The 22599-nt window shown below is 47.1% G+C and overlaps 2 protein-coding genes across 14 annotated transcripts in view; one reads left to right on the plus strand and one right to left on the minus strand.

Annotated features, from left to right (window-relative positions):
- Nucleotides 1-2012: 2012 nt before the first annotated feature.
- Nucleotides 2013-17336, minus strand: GINS3 (GINS complex subunit 3). Of its 4 annotated transcripts, none has more exons than XR_012906776.2 (4): nt 17067-17336; nt 14514-14747; nt 10202-11800; nt 2013-2409 (listed from the first exon to the last, which is right to left on the minus strand). XR_012906776.2 is itself a non-coding variant. In XM_075940486.2 (3 exons), exons 1-3 carry the CDS (start codon nt 17244-17246, stop codon nt 11570-11572), a joined length of 645 nt encoding a protein of 214 aa, XP_075796601.1. In that variant the 5' UTR covers nt 17247-17268; the 3' UTR covers nt 2472-11569. The 4 variants fall into 4 exon arrangements, 1 of the variants encoding a protein (XP_075796601.1); XR_016350486.1 differs by having other exon boundaries at nt 3829-11800; XR_012906775.2 differs by lacking the exon at nt 2013-2409 and adding an exon at nt 2472-3969.
- A 106-nt stretch (nt 17337-17442) lies between these two features.
- Nucleotides 17443-22599, plus strand: part of LOC102448420 (diacylglycerol O-acyltransferase 1) — a 61372-nt gene continuing 56215 nt past the window's right edge. For 6 of the 10 annotated variants that reach the window (XM_075940475.2, XM_075940469.2, XM_075940471.2 and 3 more), the window contains exon 1: nt 17527-17625. In XM_075940475.2, the coding sequence (XP_075796590.1) occupies nt 17547-17625 (79 nt within the window). In that variant the 5' untranslated portion in view covers nt 17527-17546. Of the gene's footprint in view, nt 17626-17708; nt 18006-18865; nt 19423-19847; nt 20074-22599 lie in introns of those variants that run through there. The other 4 variants (XM_089781407.1, XM_025187237.3, XM_025187238.3 and 1 more) reach the window with 4 other exon arrangements.

The raw sequence follows: 22599 nt of genomic DNA on the forward strand, positions 1-22599 counted from the left end.
GCCTACTAGACAGGCTCCTGCTAGCTTGGCGTGAGCAAGCAGACTGAAAACAGCATGGACATGGCTGCGCAGGGCATAGCTCGGGCTCTCAAACACACCCAGGCCCCTGCGTTGGAGAGGCCACACTGCTATTTGTAGCCAGCTAAGGTCCTCTAGAGCGAGTCTGTCCAACGGCACTTGCTCCACCCTTCAGTCTCGACATATCCCCATGGTCCTGCTGGTGCTCAGAAACAAAGCCCACAACCTTGGAGCAAAGGTCTCCAGCTTGTGTAACAGGTTCAGTCCTGTCAGCGAGCGCCCCTTAGTGGCTACAAGGGGGCTCACAACAATGACCTCGCCCACTCGGGATGAGATACAGTCCAATTGGTGGTTGAGATCCAGGGTTCCCTCCTTGCCCCCACAGGCTAGCCTCCTGTTGCAGGATCTAGCCTTGGTTCATTGAAAAGGTCCAGCTCCCACTTGGAGCTGGCCCAGGTGCTGATGCTCCCAGCCAGCCCAGAGTTCTGGCCAGGTTGAGCTCCAGGAAGGAACTAACTGACCTTTACTCAGCAGCTCCTTATATACCAGGCTGCTGAACGCTGATTGGCTGCAGGGCCGGCTGCCCTTCTGCCCTGCTTGGAGGCCCTCTCCACTGTCCCCGCTGATGGCCAGGGTGCTGAATGGCCTCCAGTGGAAGATGGGGCTCTGTCCACCCCATCACAGCTTGGGAGGAAGAATCCCAGTTCGTTCTGTAGGGATTTCCACCTAGCTCCCTTCCCCGACCGAACGCTCTGAGGTGAGGTCCGTCTTCGAAGACTCTTCTCCCCGGAGCTATGGCCATGGGACGCCTGCGTTAGATTGTGAACAATAACGACCTGCCCTAGGGAAAAGCCCGCACTGTTGCCCAGGATGGATTTGCAGAGTGTAAGCCAGAGGAAGGTGGCTGAGAATTTACAAACTGGATAGGTAACAAAATGGAAATCCCAAGGTTGAGTCAACTTGGGGAAAAAAGAGCTCTCGGCCATGCTTGTAGCTGTTCCCATCTCTTCACCCGGAATCAACAGTCATTCTAGGCATCAGACTGGACAATCCTGGAACATTATTATATAGGCTACTGTAGCACATAGGAGCCCGAATCCCAGACCCATACCCCCCCTTTTTGTTATCTTTGTGCCTTTAGAAATGAACCACCCTCTACAGATTTAAATCCTGCGGCCTGTTCGCGCAAAGCCACACTGAGCCCATCACAAGCCAGAGGTCCCTTTCTGTGGTTATTCTTGTATTCAACCATCAGTCATGCAGGGCACTAGTGTAGGTCATCCCCTATCACTCACCGCTCATTCCATCCTTGCAGAGGGTGCTGGAATTATTGCAATCTGTGATGTTATTCACAGCTTCATGCAAACTCTCACCGAAACGGAGTCTCGATATTAAGCGCTTAGAACCTCGCTCGCTCCAGCGGACGTATGGCCACTGAGGGAAAACCACACGCAAAGAGAAGAAACCGCAAGCTCAGCCCTGCTTCTCTGGCCACTTTGCAGCAGTGAGGATGCATCGTAAGGCAGGAGAGAAGGCTGGAGGGTGTGAGAAAGCCTGCCCGCATGGTGACCACGTTACGGTTATTGGGCTGATTCAAGAAACCAGAACGATTTCTAAATAGGGAAAATTTTAGATACTCCATCGAGCCCTTCCTAAGTAAGGAACTGGGGTTCCACAGATGAAAAAACAAAGGGACCTGTCCCTATTGCAAACACTGAGGTGCAGACCTATTGAAACACTTAAAAACTTAGCTCTTATTTTTATAAAATACTGGCAGGCATTCACCCATAAGTGAAACCGCACAACATCCCAGTGCCTTTGGGTTGCTGGTATCCTCATTTTACTGAGGGACAAACTGAAGCACAAAAAGGCCCAGATAGTTAAAGGTATTTAGGCACATAGGAGACAAAATCCCACTGACAAAGTGCCTAATCACTTTTGAAACTAACACTTGAGTTCCTAAATCAGTTAAAACAAAAAACAGGACTATGTAGCACTTTAAAGACTAACAAGATGGTTTATTAGGTGATGAGCTTTCGTGGGCCAGACCCACTTCCTCAGATCAAATAGTGGAAGAAAATTGGGATGACCATATATACCAAAGGATACAATAAAAAAAATCAGGTAGGCATTGCGTGCAGAGAAAGAGAGACTGAAATGGGGCTAAGGACAGAACCCAGATCTCTAGACTTCCACTGCTGTGCTTTAACCACCACACAACATAGCTGCGGCTGGAAGCACTTTGTATTTAGAAGGGGTTTACCCTGTGCCATGGTTGGGCTGGCTCAGAGCTAGACTGTGCAGCAGGAACACTCCCAACTCTGAGAGACTCTCAAGAGCTTCCAGCCGCCCATCTACTGGACATCGACAGTCTTCACAGATTTGCTGCTTCTAAGGAGAGAGAACACACTAGCTTACCAGTTCCACTTTGACACACGGCACTTTAGACACAGTGAAAACAACTACAAGTTTATTGCACAAAGTGGAGACATTAAAGTGATAGCAAGAAGTACTAACAACAAATGGTTACATACAAAATAAAATCATAACCCATGTTCTAGACTCTGGCTGCTTGTAGGTTATTTTATCACTTATCTGTAGGTCTTATAGAGCAATACTCTCCCAAAGTCGTGGGAGCGTTTTCCACACAGGTTTGGTTATCATCATCCATTCACGAGACAGGTCAGGCAAACAGTTTGCCTCCTCAGTGAAAGATCCAGGATACCTGTTTTGTGCCCACAGACATTTAATAACTCCTGACTGTCCTAATTCAGAAGTCAGATAAACCATAATTCATAAAGGCCCCCTGCTAGTTGTTTTGGTTTGCAATATCTACAAGACAGGAATATACAAACTCAATCAGCATCTGCCAATCTCCAAATTGGCATCCATAGTACACAATGATCAGACAAGCAAGTGGAGACATGTCCCGACATCCCCTCCACTTAAAAAGAACCTGCCATTTCCTGATTACTGGCCTTAATTTTTAAGTACACACTTTCCTGTATGGCTAAGTAACTCCTTAAATATTCTCCATACAAACATTTTGGAATGATTACAACACCAGTGGGCTACTGCCTCTCATACAGACCTTACATGCCAGCCTATAACTGAACCAGATCCCTTACAACTCTTTGCACCTCTCTGCTAGTTGGCACCAAGAAGTCTCTGGGACATACCCCACTCCTCAAATTGATGCAGTCAGTTCAGGCACTGCCTAATTTGTAGGGGTGCGTCTACACAGCACCCTAAGCTCAAAAGAGCTCATTTTGTAATAACTTGCTATTCCGAAATTCCCCCTAACCTTACCGGGACGTCGGAAAAAGCTGCCCGTAGGGTTGCCAGATGGTTTCAACAAAAATACTGGACACACTTGATAAAAATTTGTTGACAAAAAAAAAAAAGAAAACCAACATGATATGGGAAAGTTTATTGACAATCTACATTACGCTGTATATTTTACATTAGATTGTGCGGCTTTTATCAATTTTTTATTTTTCAAAACTCATCTTTTGCTTCCAAACAAGTGAAAGGTATATTTTATATATAGATAGATATACAGGGCTCGACAATTAAGGTCCGGTACGGTGCCACAGCGCGATCAGCGCGTGCGCAGCACGCTGAACTGCACGGCTGGCAAACAGGGCTCGCCAAGCTCTGTGTGTGTGTGTGTGATATATATAATTTTCCTGTTGATAGGTTTTATCTTCATCATCACTCATTATGGATATCAAGATCCTAAATTAAATACAAAAAATTTTGATTTAAGGCAGCCAGCCTTTTTTGATAAAGCTGCCAAATATTCCTTACCTCAAAAGAGCGTTGCGAGATACGAGACAGATGAGGGCAGCATGAACATGTCTACCAGCCAGGCAGTACGCAACTACGTACTGACACTCGTATCCAAGTGGCAAATCGGCATAGTAGTGCATAGCAGCGCATAGCGCAGGCCTAGAGAGTGAGCGAGAATACTTGAGCACAAGTCATGTCATAACATGATAATAATAAAACTTACTTAATTAGAAAATACAGGACATGTATATGTCAGGGACACCTGACGACCCTAGCCGCCAGTTATTTCGAAATCTATTTCTACAAGCTGCTTCAATAGATGCAGAATAGCTATTCTGGGATACTTCTGGCATCCCGAAATAGCTCCACAGTGCAGACGTACTGCGGGGGAGCCTGCACTACCCTGTCTTAGCAATAAATGGTGATGCCTTCCTAAAAGCAAATCCAGGCCTGTTTCAAGTCTGGTTTGCCAAAGCCGCAGGTAAGGCTTGGGTTAAGGCAGTGGTCCCCAACCTTTGGGGCTGCCGGGCGCCCGGGGGTGGGGCCATGCATGCGCTGCGCACCCGGGAGATGGCACCACATATGCGCCGCGCACCCGGGGTGGGGGCTGCGCATGCGCTGTGTGCCTGGAGCGCAAGAATGGCTCGAGCCAGCCCTGGTCACTAGGCGGGCGCACATAAATGCCCTGGCAGGCGTCATGGTGCCCATGGGCACCGTGTTGGGGACTTCTGGGTTAAAGGAATCTGAGAGTCAGGAATTGTTTTGCATAACAATGCAGATTAAGCCTGGTACGCGAGACCATGTCAAGATCCCAGGACAAGCAACTTTGCACTGGTACTTCTGTTTCTGATAAGCAAAAAGTACAGATGCAGCCATGAAACTGTCAACTACTCACATAGCAGCAACAGCTTGGGTGGCAGGATGTACCCCAAATAGGGCATTGGGCAGTTTACGTATCCTACACAACACGGAATCAATTGGCAGATATAATTAGAATGACCAGGTCTTGCTTTGCTATCAATTGGGCTTAGTAAGAACAATCGATGGGAGGGAATGGGTAGGATTGCCCCACACTCCTGCTCGATGTAACTAGAAGCAAATAGGCCCTTCACACCGGCGATCCAGTGCATGGCGTTCCTATGCGCTGGAAGAAAAGGAACCACAACCTCCTGCCTGGCACTATAGGTAGCATACAGATGAAGTGTAAGTTAATTAGGCTTTATTATTGTATATAGTAGATTGTCTATTAATTGCTTTTGCATTGCTTTGTGCTGTATTCATTGCTTTAGAATTTATTGTATAGTAATTGTTTTTAAGGCTTGTAAAACTTAAACAACTGTATTAACTGCTTAGAGCTTGCAATAAATAAGCAAGAGGTTAAGTAGCCCTTGTGTGCCTGGTTTCCCTTGGATCTAAAATACATCGAACCACACCAAAACGTATCCTAAGTGTCAGCTCAGAACCACCCTTGCCAGAACAGTGGCGGGATTTTAAAATGAATTACAAGCACAAGCCACACTGAGTTGTAGTAATATTTGTGCTCCAAACTCATTTCAGTACTTTCAAAAATCTCACCCTGAAATGTCTGCTCTGAAGGACTCTACTGAACAGGAAAAGAAGGCGCTAAAAGGTCTTGTGCCACTTTTTGCTTTATCCTTTCTTGGTGGCTATTTTTTTGATCTCGCCTGACCTCTGCAATGGAGACGGATGTCCAATACAGAACTCAGAATGACTACACCTACTGCTGACAGTCTGCTGGGGCAATCAATCCCTTCGCTCTGCCAACCTGAAGTAACCCAAGCCCAGAGGATGGACTGAAACATTGATGAGAGCACAAAGCAACTGGTAAAGAAGCTTCAACACAAGTGAAAAGGAGGACAGAACCGGGACAGGGTGGTTTTGCATGTTGGTCGAAAAGCTATTTATATTTAATTGGGCCTCATGCTGTAAACTGGCTGCCTCTGCTGTAAAGTACCCGAGAAGCAATAAAAAAAAAGTTTAAAGAGAATCTAAGCTCAAACATAGACTAGAAAGGGGTTTCCAATTCATAATTCGGCCAGGGCTTTGCTGCCAGTATTTCAGGGAGCTTCCACTATGCTGGTTTGTTAAATACGTGTTCTTTAACTTGGTTGTCAAATGCCAGGGATTGTTTCTGTTGTACAAGTATGCAAATCCAAACTCTTCTCACTTTCGTTCGCTGCTGTATGATTATGAAATACAGTTTGTGTTCATCAAATTACACAGTAAGCTTAGCCAGATACCTTAAAAGACTTTGCTTTGGCATCCGGTCTCTAGAACAGCCATAAAGCATTTCTGAATAGAATAAGGCCATTGGCTCCCAACCTTTCTTAAACCACGGACAGGCAAATCCATTCACAAACTTTTGGTGGACTGGTAAGTTTATTTGCATATTCATTATGCAAATAACAGTGCAAATATGCAAATAAAATGTTATTGGTCCACCAAAATACATACTCCCCCCTCCCCCAGAGCCGCCACAAACAGCCAGCTTCAGCTGTGGCAGCCATCCGTCACATGGTGATTGCCCGAGTTGAAGCCGGCTGCGGTGAGGTGGCTCAGGGGGCCGAGGCGGGGGTACAAGATTCCCTTGATTATATGTATGTATTCGTATATGCCTCCTGGTATTCAAATAGAGATTATACCTTGGACTCAAACAGGTTTCTCATCAAGCAAAAAATGACAAATCTAACGGTGGGGGGAAAAGACAAGACTAAAGCATTTTGAAGAAAAGAGCCATTTTCAAGGGCAGTGCCGTGGGAATAGCTTGTGGACTGTTATCTGTATTGCAGAGCAAAATGTGACTTTCTATCTTAAAATTGTATTAAACAAATTAAGAACTTTATAGAAAAATGTAGATAAACCCAGGCTCATCGGTATTTACAATTGTTACATTTATAAAACCAACCCCGCTCCCAGTCCTGTTCAGTTCACCCAGAGAGGAGAGAGAAAGGTCTCTCTTTTTGCTACACCTTGCAGAACTTCGATCATAGCGGCTTTCGCGGAGTGACTTTGTAAAGCTAGGCACAGTCGCTGCCCTTTGTGGGTCGTGCCACCCTGAAGAAGGGAACCGCTAGTAAGACCAGGGGCTTGCAAAGGCGGTGACTGGGGCTAGGTGCAGGCCTATGGGTGCTGTAACTCGGTAACTAGGTTAAGTCTACCGATTGCCTTCCTCCTCCCCCTTAACTCCCTGCCATGTTGTGGGGACATTGGGAAGGCTTGTGGGACCCTTTGCTTCCACACTGGCATGAGCTCAGACCCATCCGAGCAAGGCCCTTCCGGGGGGACTGAGAGGAGCCTGTTCCCAACAGCCCCAGGAGGGGGGCCCTCCATAATCCCGCAAGGCCCCTGCTGGGAGAGATGCCAGTTCTTCAAAGCGCCCCACTCCATAATGCGGCCACTGAGCCCTCTCCTCTCTCTAGCAGGGAGAAAACAGGATGGGACCGGCCGTGTACATCTGCTGGGGACGGCTCCCACTTCGCCCTCATGGCCCAGAACAGCCTCCTCCACTGCCCCTCACCTGCCGAGCCTGGTTGGGCGCTTCTGGCCGCAGGGTGAAAGGGGTGGGGGTGGGCAAGCCGGGTAGATGGTTGGCCCCGGGTTCTAGAATCACTCTGGCCCCGCCATTCTCTTCCACTTACTCGAATTTTAGCACGTGCAAGTGCTGACAGGAGTGCTATGGCCAATTGACATCGCTCGTGGGGGCCCATTTTGCAGACGCAGGGCACCCAGGGGGACGCAGTGCAATAGAAGCCTGTGGCGGAAGGTGTCTTAAAACGGGGAACATTGACTCTGGTGGCTGCGATGGACAAACCTGGTCAAGAGGCCCTCCCGTCCTTGCAACCTGATAGGTGGAGAGGGAAGCTGGGGGCCTCCTGCATTGAATAGTGACACAAGGTGCGCCCAGCCCATGCTCCTTGCAGGGGGCGGGGCAGTAGACCTGCTCACACCTAAAGGCTGTGTCTACACTGGCATGAATTTCCGGAAATGCTTAAAATGGAATACTATTCCATTTTCAGTTTTTCTGGAAAAGGAGCGTCTACATTGGCAGGCTGCTTTTCCAGAAAAGCCCTTTTTCCGGAAAAGCGTCTGTAGCCAACGTAGACGCGCTTTTCCAGAAAAGAGCCCCGATTGCCATTTTCGTGATCGGGGCTTTTTTTCCGGAAAAGACTACTGGGCTGTCTACACTGGCCCTTTTCCGGAACAGTGTTCCGGAATAAGGCCATATGCCCGAGCGGGAGCAGAATAGTTTTTCCGGAATAGCGGCTGATTTTGTACAGTAGAGCATCATTGCTTTTCCGGAAATTCAAGGGCCAGTGTAGACAGCTCGCAGCTTATTCCGGAAAAGCGGCTGATTTTCCGGAATAAGTGGCCCAGTGTAGACACAGCCATAGGGTATGAGCGGCTGCTTGTGGGGGAGCACATGCAGCTCGGGAGGCCCTGCTCATGGGCCTTCTGGAAGATGTATCAGTGCCAGAAGTATACCCGTCCCATGGACATGGCTTGGCAGTGTGCCATGGCCCAGCAGCCAGTGGTTCACGGCCTGGCACTAGTCCGCGGACCGGCAGTTGGAAACCGCTGGAATATAAGACAAAGAAAATCAAGAGCATCTCAGATCTGCTAATTGCTGGTTGCAATCTCAGAGGACGGTGTCAGGTTTTATTTTTAAAAAATCCTATCATGAGTTTATGAATCCCGCCTGGGAGTATTAAAGCAATATTTACCTACCAAAAAAAGAAAAACAAGTACCACATTTATGTGAAAATGTATCTACTTTTGTTAATGAAACACGCGAGAGGAAAAAAAACCTGTTTAAATTTGTTCCCTGTGTGCAGGACAGCATTTTGGGGAGACTTGTTTCCATGTCTTTGAAACACCCCCTTTTTTTTTTTTAAGTGATTGTGTAGCTACAAAAATTGGTAAGGGTATTTAGAGAGCTCATGTTGTTTGGGAAACAGACTAGATTTCGAGTCAATGCTGCCTCCTTTAAAACTGAGTTTTTAAAACCTAACATTACTTTTAACCAAGATGCTGATTAGTTTCTGTTTTCATTTCATGCAGCTTAAACAAAGGAAACAGATTGTATCTATTTTGCTCTTATTTTGGAACATCTGCGTGCTAATGATTAGAGCATGGAGAAAGAGTCAGAATCTGGTTCTGCCAACATATTGCTATGTGACCTTTGGTGCATCACTTAAGTCTCCATTTTCTCCTCTGGGAATTGGGGATAATATTTCCCTTCCTCACAGTGGGATTATGAGAATCTGTTAGTTAATATATGGTAAGTGCTTTGAACACAAACACTACATAAAGGCTGTATTATAATCATCAGTCACTTTCACTTTCTGACTCGAGTACTATCAAAATGCTTCAATGTTTGGGATGCACCTGCTACAAGAAAATGTTTACATCCAAAACATCAGATCTGTTTCCCTGGAATTAAAAAAAAAAAAAAAAAAAAATCTAAACAGAAATACTGTAAAATTTCTGTCACTGGGTTGCATAAGCTTTTTTTTTTTTTTTTAAAACAAAATCAAAAGTTGAAGCCTACTGTCAACCTAGCAGTGCCTCTAACATGACTTGTGGCAAATGCCAGGGTTGTCTAGATCCGGGAGGACAAGATCCGGCCTGCAGGCCGGATCTAGCCCATGGTTCACCCTGCCTCTCCCCTACCCCCAGGCTAATAGAGACCTGGGGGCAGGGGAGTGCGTGAAGTTATTCTCTGTTCTAAGCGGCTGGCATCTCCCTCCCCTGCCAGGGATGTATGTCTGCTAGAAGGAACTGCCCCTTCTACCTGATGCCCCGCCCCTTCCAGAGGGGCGGAACTGACCAACAACCATAACCAAAGTTAGTGTCTCCCCTGCAAAAATTACTGCCCACCCCGATCTAGGTGGAGCTGCAAGTCAGACAGATGCCACTGTGCCCACAGAAGTGTATCAGCGTGACACTCCTGCGTTTGGGATCTGCGTGAAGAACACAGTGGGTTCTACCAATCGAGACTTCACTGATTCTGTGGCTAAGGTTTTTGAGTGGCTGTTTTTCTCCTGGCCCTGAATGGACTCTCAGCAGCAGGGCAATTATGGAGATTTGCATGGAGAGTTCTTCACCAGCGTGTAACGCTCATTTATTTCGCACAGAAATCCCAAAATAGAAAATACACGAACTCCAGGCTAAAAATTAGCTTCTTATAAAAATGCATCATTTCCCTAGCATGCTGTCATTTAGCACAATGGCATTTAATAGCGTGCATGCTCGAACTCCCTTTTCATGGTCCACTAGCAGCTACTGAAGTCTCCTGCAACAGGACAGGTTGTTCTGTGCACTTCAGAGACCGTGGCAAATTGAAGATGCTGTCATATCCCAGACTACGTACCTTTTCTGACCAACTGCAGAGGCACAGGTTTCGCTTCTGAGACCCAAAGACTGGCCACTCGCCCATCCTGTGGGATCCCTTAGCCAACAACTACATTAAGCATCCAAGAATTTGCGGCCAAAAACAAGCTGCCCATATAAAACCGAGCACTTCTTGGGCCTGATCCCCCAGAGATGCCCAAGTATGATGAACATCCACAGCTCTTCATGAGGTCAGCAGGCACTATGGATTCTCAACACCTCTCAGGATAAAACTCCTCTTGTTAGTTACTTTTTAAAGGGTTTCCTTTCAAGGAAGGCTAAGCAACACCCAGATAATTTCTAATTACTTGTCCCAAGAATACTATGCCAATGGCCCCATAAGCAGCTTTCTGGAGAGGAACCATGTATTTCTGGATGTTCTCGGGTCCTACAACGGGACTCACAGGCGAAGCTATGTTTTAAGGACATCTCCATAAGTAACTCTTGTGCTGTTTAACGAGTTCTAAATCTATTCACTCCCAAAGGTAAAAATGACATTTCCAGAAAGGAAATAATAAATCAGAAGGAAGGAAACAATTCATTCACTCTGTCCCTTCACCATTAGTTGAAACTAGCAATCGGGTTAATTTATTCCAGATGGCTCAGGAACTGGTGGTAGGGGAGAAGTTCAAGTCAAGACCATTGGTTCAAGTCCAGCAGGAGGTAAAGTCAGGGCACAGGAAATTGCAGCACCACTTTAACTGCTGTGTGGACACACAGAAGGCAGCTCTATGGAGGTACCAAAGACAAGCCTGAAAATCACATGCAAGAATGAAGCAGCAAAAGAATCGGTTCATAGTAGATGCTTACGCCTAAAAAAAGGCACTTGTACTGGTGCATTAAGGCATAGCAAGAGCGAAGGGGATATCACAGAGCAGTCTTTACCACTCTTATGTTACTGGGATGTCCTCCAGACTCGTGCAGTTGGAACCAGATGTTCCCATGTAAGCACACTGGAATATGTGCAGGGAAGTGTGATCTGAGGAGGGGGAGAAAGAGTTGGAACTACAGTTGGAACTACAGTTTTAGAATCCCTGTTTGCAATTCCAGATCTACTTAGATGATAGAAATAATAAATATTAAATGATCCTCTTCCAGCATAGCCTTTTATATCCATTCAGCCATGAAGCCCACAACTGTTGCCATCAATCCATGGGAGCAGTAAGTGCATGCTGTAATATAACGTTGTGATATATTCTTGTTCTGCCTCTCTAAAACATGCTTTAGTCCAATCTGAAAATGCAAGCAGAAGGACTTCAGTTAAACTGTGAGGAAAGTCTGTCCCTTCTCAAGATTGGCTGGCCTTTATTTCAGTGTCCCCCGTTGCTGTTGTGTGTCCTTCATACTTTCAGCCATCCATGTCCATGAATTTTCTCTTCCTATAATTCTGGACCAGGCTGGAAGCTGTAATCTGAGACGCTTGCCCTTTCTCCCAGCACTGGAAGTCATTCAGCCCCTTCTGGCCAGCTCGAAACAAGGCTCGCTCCAACTCATCCAGCCGTGCCACCAGTGCAGAGGTGTCCTCGTTGTAGGCATTCTGGGAGGAGTCCATGATGCGACGGAAACGGCCAATAAACGTCTAAGGGAGAAAAGCAGAATTACCCAGGGCTAATGGGAGATGCTTCTTGAACTCCAATGCTAGAGACCTGTGTTTATGGAGCTAAAAGATTCACGCTTCTAGCCCCTACGCTGTCTGCATGTAGGCAGCCACGGATTTGTAGGGGGCTAGCTCCTGATTGCTGGTACTCAACTAACTAGCATGGACAGGTGAGTGTACAAAATATTAGCTGCAAAGTACGTGTACCACTGCGTGGAATTAGATTTGGTCAAGTGTGATTGTTGCCTTTTAGTTGAGTGGCTGGCCAACAGAGGCTACTGAAACGGAATACAATTCTAATTCCATCTCTGTTCAAGTGGAAGATGTCATTGGTTTGGAGCAGGGTCCTTGCTCAGCTGGAGGCTTTGAATGTGTGGTTATGCATGTCACAATGCGGCTTAATACCTTTCGTCTCGAAATTGAACCAGATGGGTCTCCCCTTTCTGACGGCAATAGTACTACTCCTGACTGAACGTGTGTGCGTGCATGGTTTGGTAAATGCGCATTCAGTATCATTCAAAAACAAACAATACATGCAACATGCTAAAGAAAGAGGGGGTAATTTTGAAGATTTTTTTCTATCACTATGGGTAAAAACATGTAGATAGTAAGGTACCAAGAAAGGAAAAGGGTTAAACTCTTGATAATCTTTGGAAACTGGATTTAAGATTTCTTAGGAAACCATGCTTCCGGAAGCACCCATCTCGTAAAAATATGAGTTTTATTTATGTCTAGGATAGAGATTTGACATCTAAAACTTTATGTGGTGCGCTACAAGCACCAAATAAGAGACTTTGAAGCTCTCAGTGAGGTCTCTTTAGTCACAAATGTCATCTCTACTTCTTTGAACGTCATTTATGTCATGATAAACAAACCACACAACTCTGCTCATTAACAGGGAGCAGGGATGCTGCGGTGAGGCAGATCATCACTGCAGGAAGGGGTTGAAGAGCTCTCCTGGACACCATCAGTCCCAGCACAACTGCCAGGTCCAGAGATGGATAGCTCCTTATAAGGACATATCCCTGCCCAGGATAATGTGGCATTCAGAGAAAAACAGAGTTCCCTAGGATCACAGAGCAGGATTACATATGAGTCCTGGCTGCCTGGACCGCTTGGAAAAGTGAAGGGACCATCTTTACTTTGTTTTCTTTCAGTATAGTCCTGGGCACTCAACCTGGGCCTCTCAGACACACAGAGGAATCGAGACCTCCCACCCTCTTCTCAGAAACGGTTTAACTTTTGCCTTGCAGAGAACAAGGGGGTGAGCCTGTTTTACAGGATTATTTTGTTTGCCTCTTTTGTAAATGAATGGGTACATGGGGGAGCAGCGTCCCTGGGAAAGACAACCAGACAACCATGCACTTCGAACCAGCAATGCGTATAGCCACAGAAAGATGCCTGGAACTAAAGAGGCACCCACTCTGCCCCCAGAGGCACAATCTATGACAGACACTTCACATTTCCTGTTAATTAAGAAGTGATATATCAACGTGGTTCCTCTGCCAGTTAACCTGTTCCTTGTACAAAACTCACAGGACCAGATCTGGCTCCTGGATGGATACAACTGAAGCCCACTGACTTCACTGGGGTCTTTTATATGCACCAGACTGTGAGGGACTCCAAGAACATCTCACCAAACTGAGTGATTGGGCAACAAAATGGCAAATGAAATTTAATGTGGATAAGTGTAAAGTAACGCACATTGGGAAAAATAACCCCAACTATACGTACAGTATGATGGGGGCTAATTTGGCTACGACAAATCAGGAAAGAGATCTTGGAGTTATCGTGGACAGTTCTCTGAAAACTTCCACACAGAGTGCAGCGGCGGTCAAAAAGGCAAATAGGATGCTAGGAATTATTAGGAAAGGGATAGAAAATAAGACCCAGAATATCTTACTGCCCCTGTATAAAACTATGATATGCCCACATCTTGAATACTGTGTACAGATGTGGTCTCCTCACCTCAAAAAAGATATTTTGGCCTTGGAAAGGGTTCAGAAAAGGGCAACTAAAATGATTAGGGGTTTGGAACGGGTCCCATATGAGGAGAGGTTAAAGCAACTGGGACTTTTCAGTTTAGAAAAGAGGAGACTGAGGGGGGATATGATAGAGGTCTATAAAATCATGAGTGGTGTGGAGAGGGCCGATAAAGAAAAGCTATTTATTAGTTCCCATAATAGAAGAACTAGAGGACACCAAATTAAATTAATGGGTAGCAGGTTTAAAACTAATAAAAGAAAGTTCTTCTTCACACAGCGTGTAGTCAACCTGTGGAACTCCTTGCCACAGGAAGCTGTGAAGGCTAGGACTATAATAGAGTTTAAAGAGAAGCTGGATAAATTCATGGAGGTTAGGTCCATAAAAGGCTATTAGCCAGGGGATAAAATGGTATCCTTGGCCTCCGTTTGTCAGAGGCTGGAGAGGGATGGCAGGAGACAATCGCTTAATCATTCTCTTCGGTCCACCCTCTCTGGGGTACCTGGTGCTGGCCACTGTTGGTAGACAGGATACTGGGCTAGATGGACCTTTGGTCTGACCCAGTACAGCCGTTCTTATGTTCTTATGTTCTCTGACCTGGAAGTCCTTATTTAAGCTAAAACCATGGTTACAACAGAAGAAGGTTTGCCTGAGCGCAGCAAAGAAAAAGGAATCCAAAGCTACCAAAGGAAATATGGTTTCAGATACTTGCCTGCAGTATAGTCTGAGCTATTTCTGGATTCTCTGGATTGTCAAAATTCAAGAGCTGGGAGCCAAAACCATAATAGTATGGCCCCATTTTATGAAGGTCAACCACATTGGCATCAGCACTGAACACCGTCCGCCAGCTTTCCTTGTAAATCTTAGGCAGTTCCACTGAAAGTATCCTCCGTTTGATGTCATACAATCCTTTTGCTAGCCATAGGGGTATTTCCACCTTTGAGCCCTGCATGCACACAACAGAAACCCCACCCCCCAGAAACAGAGGTAAATAAACTCTGACCAGGATAACAAAAAAACATGAGATTTAGATGTACACTGAAGATTCACCAGAGAGTGATTTGATGTCAATGTGTAGTAGTGGAAACGAATGTAAATCAGATTTTTATTTGAGAAAGATAACACCTATAGACACCAGAGAGAGAGCGTGTGAGTGCACGCGGCGCGTAAACAAACCCTGAAAGGATAAAAACAATACTACAGTGTAAGGAAATTTACAAGTAGAGCCCCAGGATCCTGCAGACACTTTCAAATATCTGCAACTTTGCTCATATGATTCTGCCAATAGGACCACTCCAGGAAGTAAATTTAAGGAAGGAGTGGGGAACCTTCAGGCCTGGCCCGCAGCTTGCCTGGATCCAGGCCCCAAGGCTCAGGGCTCCCTCCCCCCTCCCAAGCACTGGGGATCCCGCACTGGTGCTCCAGCCCCCCATCACTCCATTGCTGGAGTCCCCCCCCCCCGACTCTGGCCTCTGCTGGGGACTCTCGTACATTTCAAAGACGCACCAGCGTGGAGTCCAAAGTCAGCCTCCTGGGGCTCTTGTACATTTCAAAGGAGGAATGTGGAAGTGCCTATCGACTAGTCGATGGAAATTCCATTGACTAGTCAATTAACCACATTTTAACATCCTTAGAATCAATCATTCACTGCAACCAGGCAGCAGAGGCCAAAATAAATAAATAAATAAATAAATAATCAAGTGTTAAAAGTAAGCTATTAAAAATAAACTTCTAAAAAGATTTAAAATGAAAACATTTAAAAAGATTTGTCAAAGGAAACGGTTTCTGTGCTTGTGTAATTTAAATTAAAATGGGTAAAAGTAGCATTTTTCTTCTGCATAATAAGGTTTCAAGTTCAAGGTTTACAACGTTCAGTTGTAAACTGTTGAAAAAAAACAACCATAACAGTTCAGAGTTACAACTGTCAGGATTCATTCATCTGAAGAAGTGGGTTGTGCCCACGAAAGCTCATGATCCCATCTACATGTTTTGTTAGTCTTTAAGGTGCTGCAAGACTATTCGTTTTTTAAGTTTTTCCAGTTATAGCGGGGTGAGTAATAATTTTTGAAGAGGGGGCCACTTCACAAATTTCAGACCTGGAAGGGGTGGGGCCTCAGGCGGAGAAGGGGAGGGGTTGAGAGCTACCCAACTGGCAGCTGTGCTTGACCTGGGGTCCCCCCCAGACTTCTGGTGGAAGGGTCCTGGAGCAGAGGGAAAGGTACCAGGGGCTAGCCTTCTCCCAGAGTTGTCTGGGGTGGAGGTTTAGAATTCACATAACACAGCTTTCCCCCCCTCCCCACTAACCTGTTGCCTGGCACCCGCAAGCCCTTTGAAAGATGCAGTTGAAAGGACTCTGTCTCACAGGCAGCTCACAGGCAAGGAGCTGGTGGGACCAAGAGCTATGAGCCCTTTCTACTGCTTTGGTTTAAAGGCCTTGTGCCCGCTGGTTGGAGCTGTCAGGTAACAGCTTTAAATAGAAGCAGTTGAAAGGGCTGAGCTCCCTGGCAATGCGCCAGGGGGGCCGGGAGCTGCCAGCCCTTTTAACTGTTTCTCTTTAAAGGGCTCTTGTGTTGCCCTGTGGCCTGTGGCTGCCAGGCAACCCGCTGCCCGACAGACATGGGGAAGGCAGGAGCCCTTTAAGAAGCAGTTGAAAGAAGCTCCCACGTCTCCGGCTCCCAGGCAACATGCGAGGGGCTGGATCCAGCCCGCTGCGAGGCTTTTGCCCACCCCAGTTGCCGACTAACTTGGCTGCCCCTCGGGGGGATTCAGACCTCCACCCTGCAGGTGCAGCGATGCTGGGGTGCTGCTGGCGGTGCAATGAACGGCAGCGCAGGGTCCCTGGACGACGCCCACAACTCGCAGCACAGACCTGCGGGACGCCTCGCTGCAGTGCTTCGTGGGCAGCACGCGGTCAGGCCCTAGCCCGGGGGCGGTTAGCAAGCGAAGTCCCCGGCTGCCTAGGGAGACCTGGTTCCGAAGAGACCCCCCCCCCCCGCGGCCGTACACGTGCTGGAGCCCAGCGGGCCCACCCCGCGCAGTCCGCAGCCTCGCGCAAGCCCAGGCCAAGCGCGCGCTCCCGGGGAGAACCCCATTGGTCACACCGCGCTGGCGCCTACATTTCCCAGCATGCCCCGCTCCAGCCGGGAGCCCGTCACTCACACAACGGAGCGCTCCTCAGGCCAGCGGGAAGGGACAAGCCCCGCCCCCACCAGCGCGCGGTGGCTGCCGGGGGTTGTAGTCCCGGCGCCCTCCGGCCGCGCGTTACCTCCGGGATGCAGTCGCCTTGGCCGGCCCCCGAGCCCTTTCCCAGCACGGCGGCCAGGCGGGGCAGAGCCGCCTCCACGCGGCCCGGCAGCTTCTCCTGGGACATCAGGATGTCTCCCAGCGACAGGAAGTTCTCCTCGGGCCCCAGCCCGGGCTCCACGGGGAAATAGGCCTCGGACATGGCGGGGCGGCAACCTCCCAACCCCCTTTCCCGCGCTCCGCCGCGGTCAGGCAGAAGCAGCGGCCAAGGCTGGGGAGCGACAGCGCGCATGCGCCGCTTTCTGCCCGCTCCGCAAGCCGGCGCCAGGCGAGAGCAATCGAGGGCAGCGCGCGCGCCCTCGTCAGTCAGTCACGCTGCAAATAGCCGCGAGGGGTGCCCGGTCCCGCGGGGTGTGGGGGAGGGGCCGCTTTGTGCCTGACGCGGGGGCTGTCTCCCCCCCCCCATGGATTGTTGCGGGCGGGCGGCGCGTGCTGCTGCCTCATGACTCCAGCGGGGGCGGCCGGTAACCGACAGCGCGTCGTCGGAGCGCAGGCCCGGGGGCCGGCGGGAGGCGGAGCATGTGAGGGGGGAGGGGCGTTAGAGTGGGAGGGGCGTAGCCGCGGGTGAGATGGGAGCGGGGGGGATCCCCATTTTCAGCGACGAACGACGTGCCCGCAGACCCCCCCTTCTCCCCCCCCCCCCCGCGGGTAACAAGCCCCAGTGCCGAGCGCCCTTCGCCCGCACCCCCGGGCACGCCCGGGCCCCTTTCCTCCCCGGGCAGGTGGAGTCGCAGTGACACCCTGGGGAGACACCGCCCTGCCCTCGCAGTGGTGCGGCCGGGCTCCACCAGCCCTGCCCGGGCGCGCCGTGCACTGCGGGGCTTAACTCGGAACTAACCCGCCAATGGAGCTACTGCCCTTGAGTAGCTCAATTCAAGTGTTGGTGCTGTCTGCACAGCAGGTATTTCAAACCAGAGCCCTCTGCCTCCCGCTTCCCTTGCTCCTTCTACAATGAGGGTCACGGGTTGCAGCAAGTGGCCCTCCAGCTCGACATGATTTGGACTGTATGTCGAAATAACTGCCAGCTGCGTAGCTGCAGACTGTGGGTACGTCTAGACTACCGCGTTTTGTCGACGGAAGTTTTGTCGACACATACTGTCGACAAAACTTCCGTCGACAAAGAGCGTCCAGACATATTGAGTTCTGTCGACAAAGAGTTCTGTCGACAGAAGGTGTTATGCCTCGTAAAATGAGGTATACCAGCGTCGACAAAATTGCTGAGTTCTGTCGCCGTTATGTCGACAGAACTCAGCGGTAGTGTAGGCGCTGGTATAGTTTTGTCAACAAAAGTCCACTTTTGTCGACAAAACTAGGTAGTCTAGACATAATGTTGCTGTGTTAGACATAGCCTGGGAACGCCTACCTTCTGGGCAACCCCTCTCCCTCTGCCCCAAAAGTTGTGGCGAAAGGACCTTAAAATGACATGTTGCACCGGATTCAGTAGGAAGACGGTCTCTGCTTCCAAAGAAGTTACAGTTTGGCTGTGTCTAGGCTGGCAAGTTTTTCCGCAAACTGCTTTTGCGGAAAAACTTGCTAGCTGTCTACACTGGCTGCTTGAATTTCCGCAAGAACACTGATGATCTCATGTAAGAAATCAGTGCTTCTTGCGGAAATACTATGCTGCTCCCGTTCGGGCAAAAGTCCTTTTGCGCAAAAGGGCCAGTGTAGACAGCTCAGATTTGTTTTGTGCAAAAAAGCCCCGATTGCAAAAATTGCCAACGGGGCTTTTTTTGCGCAAAAGCGCGTCTAGATTGGCACGGATACTTTTAAGCATTCGTGCCAATCTAGACGCTCTTTTCCGCAAATACTTTTAACTGAAAGCTTTTCCGTTAAAAGCATTTGCGGAAAATCATGCCAGTCTAGACATAGCCTTTTAGATTTAAAAAATGTAAGGAAGAATCCTGACAGAAGTCTCCTTGACTGTAATGAGGCCAGCATTTCCTTCCAAGAATTTAAATTAACACTAAAACCAAATCATTCAGAAGCTTTAAGCTACCCTGTCTAAATCGGGGGCAGATTGCAGGTATGTTCTTGTGGCATTCTATAAACTAGTGGCTTCCCATCAATACCTTGGTGCAAGACAAAGTGTTGTTTTTTTAATTTGATGTAAAGTTGTCTGGCCTGGAATATGAAAGGTATTGAGATACACCCTTCACTTGCATGGACTTGAGGTGCCTCTTTGAATATCTGGGCCTACGTGATTTGGCATTTGTTTGTTTTAGAGTGTGGCCATCTCCTCTGTGATGGCTGAAATCAACTGATCTCGGTGAAAGCAGCTCTTGGTTGGAAGGCCCATGTCTGGAATTTTCTCCTGACAGGTGTCAGATCTCAAATTTGTCAGCATATTGTCTTAGGCTCATCTTTTCAGCTAAACCTTTGTGACTGGATGTTACAGGCACTGGAATAAGTTCACAATGATGCAACTCTGGTAGTGTATTGCTGACAGCAGGAAGTCAGCCTGGATTTCTGGGGCATAGGGGTACAAACCATCCTTGCCTCTCTTGGGCTACATCTAGACTACATGCCTTTGGCGACAGAGACATGTAGATGAGGCTACCAGGCATAGGAAAGTGAAGCAGCGATTTCAATAATCGCCGGTTCATTTAAATTTACATGGCTGCCGCGCTGAGCCGACAAACAGCTGATCAGCTGTTTGTCGGCTCAGAGCGATAGTCTGGATGCGCGGGTGTCGACATCAAAGGCATTTGTCGACCACCCAGGTATGCCTCCTGGGATGAGGTTTGTAGTCTAGACGTAGCCTTGGACATTCTATGTCGACTGAGTTTTAAAGCTATCCTTCCCTGTCAGAACCCTAGTGGAGAGCACCTGTGATATCACAATTGCCTGTGTTTGAAGTTTGAATCTTTAGTGCAGCCATTCTAACAGGCACAGCAGGGAAGCTGCAAATTGCACTCCATTGTGCCCAAGGGGTGAATCTGGCCTTATCCACAAATTGTATAAAGACCACAGTGAGTATGAATTTGAATCTATGTGGTTAGGGTTGTTTTTTGTAGTGGAAACATGGGTCATTCTGCTTAATAAGGGACACAGTGAAAATCCAGACAAATTAATGCTAAGTAGGTTTAAGTATATCTTAATGATCTCTTAATGCCAAAGTTTTAATTGTTAAATTGTTTTCATGCTGAGGCAGATTATTGGAATGTAATTCAAATGCCACATTCACTTTAGTGTTATAACTCAATAGACCAGAGATAATGCTCTAGCACAAAGTCAAACTCTTTGGGCCAGATTTTGATCTTGGGTACACAAGTATAACTCCAGAGTAACCTCACAGATTTCACTGGAGTTACTCAAGACTTACACTGGTATAACTGAGAGCATACTTTGACTTCTTTTGTCCTTGTCTTGTTTAGAACTTTTAAAATGTTTTACATTTTTTGGGGAATTCATTTTTTCTTTGCTTAATTAAACCTTGTTTGCCCTGCCTTTAATTGTGCATGTTGAGAAATAAAATAACAATAAAACACCTGCACTGTTACTAAGAATGGTAATCTGTACAATAACAGAACTTTTCTATCATTGTTAAAGATTTTATTTTCCTTTTATCAAGAATTATAGCTTTGTTTATCAGTCTCTCATACCAAGCTTTGAGTAGGTTTGAAAGAAATATGAGCATCAGTGCACTCGTGGGAAGTAGCAATTTGAGTTGTTCTCACAGTTTTTGATGTCTTAAGCAGAATTATATTTTTGAAACCCACTCTGTTTCCCTTTCAATCAAAGACATACTGGCAAATGGACTGGGAATGGATCAAAGATAAGGGTGGGATTTTGAAAAACACTAAGCAGATTTCAGAAGGCGTCAGGAGCTTAATTCTCATCAACATTCTTGAAAATTCCAGCCTGTTTTTAGTGTGGTCAGCAGTAAATTCGAAGGGTGGTAACTAATGTAGCCAAAAACAGTAGCCTGAAAAAAAGCCTGAATAGAAGAATTCCATAGAGAATATAGTGATCATGAGACTTTGAAAAAAGTATGGCCCCAAATATATTCATATATTTGTGAACATAAGAAAGGCCATGCTGGGTCAGACCAACGGTCTATCCAGCACAGTCTCCTGTTTGCCAACAGTGGCCAATACCAGATGCCCCAGAGGGAGGGAACACAACAGGTAATCCTCACGCGGTGCCTCCCCTGTCACCCACCTCCAGAGAAACAGAGACTAGGGACACCGTTCCTACCCATCCTGGCTAATAGCCAGGGCTTAAAAAACCGTGGTGAGAGCTACTCGCCAGCCCCGCACTGCATGTGCGCCAGACCAGCACTGCGCATGTGCACAGCGCCGGTGAATGGGGTGCACGGAGCAACCGGCTGAAATCTACTCGCCATGGGTGAGTAGAATCAGCGGTTTGTCGAGCCCTGCTAATAGCCATTGATGGACCTAACCTCCATGAATTTATGTAGCTCTTTTTTGAACCCTGTTCAAGTCCCGGTCTTCACCGCATCCTCTCGCAAGGTATTCTAGAGGTTGACTGTGCGCTGAATGAGGAAAAACTTCCTTTTATTTGTTTTAAATCTGCTACCTATTAATTTCATTTGGTGACCCCTAGTTCTTATATTGTGGGAATAAGTAAATAACTTTTCCTTATTTACTTTTTCCACACTGGTCATGCTTTTATAGACCTCTGTCATATCCCCCTTAGTCTCCTCTTTTCTAAGTTGAAAAGTCCAAGTCTTTTTAATCTCTCTTCATATGGGACCCGTACCAAACCCCTCATCATTTTTGTTGCCCTTTTCTGTACCTTTTCCAATGCCAATATATCTTTTTTGAGATGAGGTGACCACATCTGTACGCAGTATTCAAGATGTAGGCATACCATGTTTTTATACAGAGGCATATTCTCTAAACCCTTTTTTAATGATTCCTAACATGTTATTTCCTTTTTTGACTGCTGCTGCACACTGAGTAGATGTTTTCAGAGAACTATGCACAGTGACTCCAAGATCTCTCTCTTGAGTAGATGTAGCTAAATTAGACCCCATCATTTTGTACGTATAATTAGGATTATTTTTGCCAATGTGCGTTACTTTACATTTATCAGCATTAAATTTCATTTGCCATTTTGTTGCCCAATCACTTAGTTTGATGAGATCTTTTTGAAGCTCTTCACAGTCTGCTTTGGTCTTAACTATCTAAAGCAGTTTGGTATCATCTGCAAATTTTGCCACCTCGCTGTTTACCCCTTTCTCTGATCATTTATAAATAAGTCGACTAGGATTGGCCCCAGCACAGACCCTTGGGGGACCCCAGTAGTTACCTCTTTCTACTCTGAAAGCTTACCATTTATTCCTACCCTTTGTTTCATGTCTTTTAACCAGTTATCAATCCATGAAAGGACCTTACCTCTTATCCTATGATAACTTACTTTACTTAAGAGTGTTTGGTGAGAGACCTTGTCAAAGGCTTTCTGAAAATCTAAGAATACTATATCCACTGGATCCCCCTTGTCCACGTTTATTGACCCCTCAAAGAACTCTA

This window comes from Pelodiscus sinensis, chromosome 12, assembly GCF_052426305.1.
Source record: "Pelodiscus sinensis isolate ZL-2025 chromosome 12, ASM5242630v1, whole genome shotgun sequence".
Classification (NCBI taxonomy): Eukaryota; Metazoa; Chordata; order Testudines; family Trionychidae; genus Pelodiscus; species Pelodiscus sinensis.

What these genes read in the sequence shown, in the direction of transcription:
- GINS3 (XM_075940486.2), bottom strand. Translation starts at nt 17,246, where the DNA reads ATGTCCGAGGCCTATTTCCCCGTGGAGCCCGGGCTGGGGCCCGAGGAG. An exon ending in AAGGCGACTGCATCCCGGAG is followed by an intron (nt 14,748 to 17,066) that starts GTAACGCGCGGC and finishes GTGTGCATGCAG; the next exon opens with GGCTCAAAGGTGGAAATACC. An exon ending in TAGCTCAGACTATACTGCAG is followed by an intron (nt 11,801 to 14,513) that starts GCAAGTATCTGA and finishes TTTCTCCCTTAG; the next exon opens with ACGTTTATTGGCCGTTTCCG.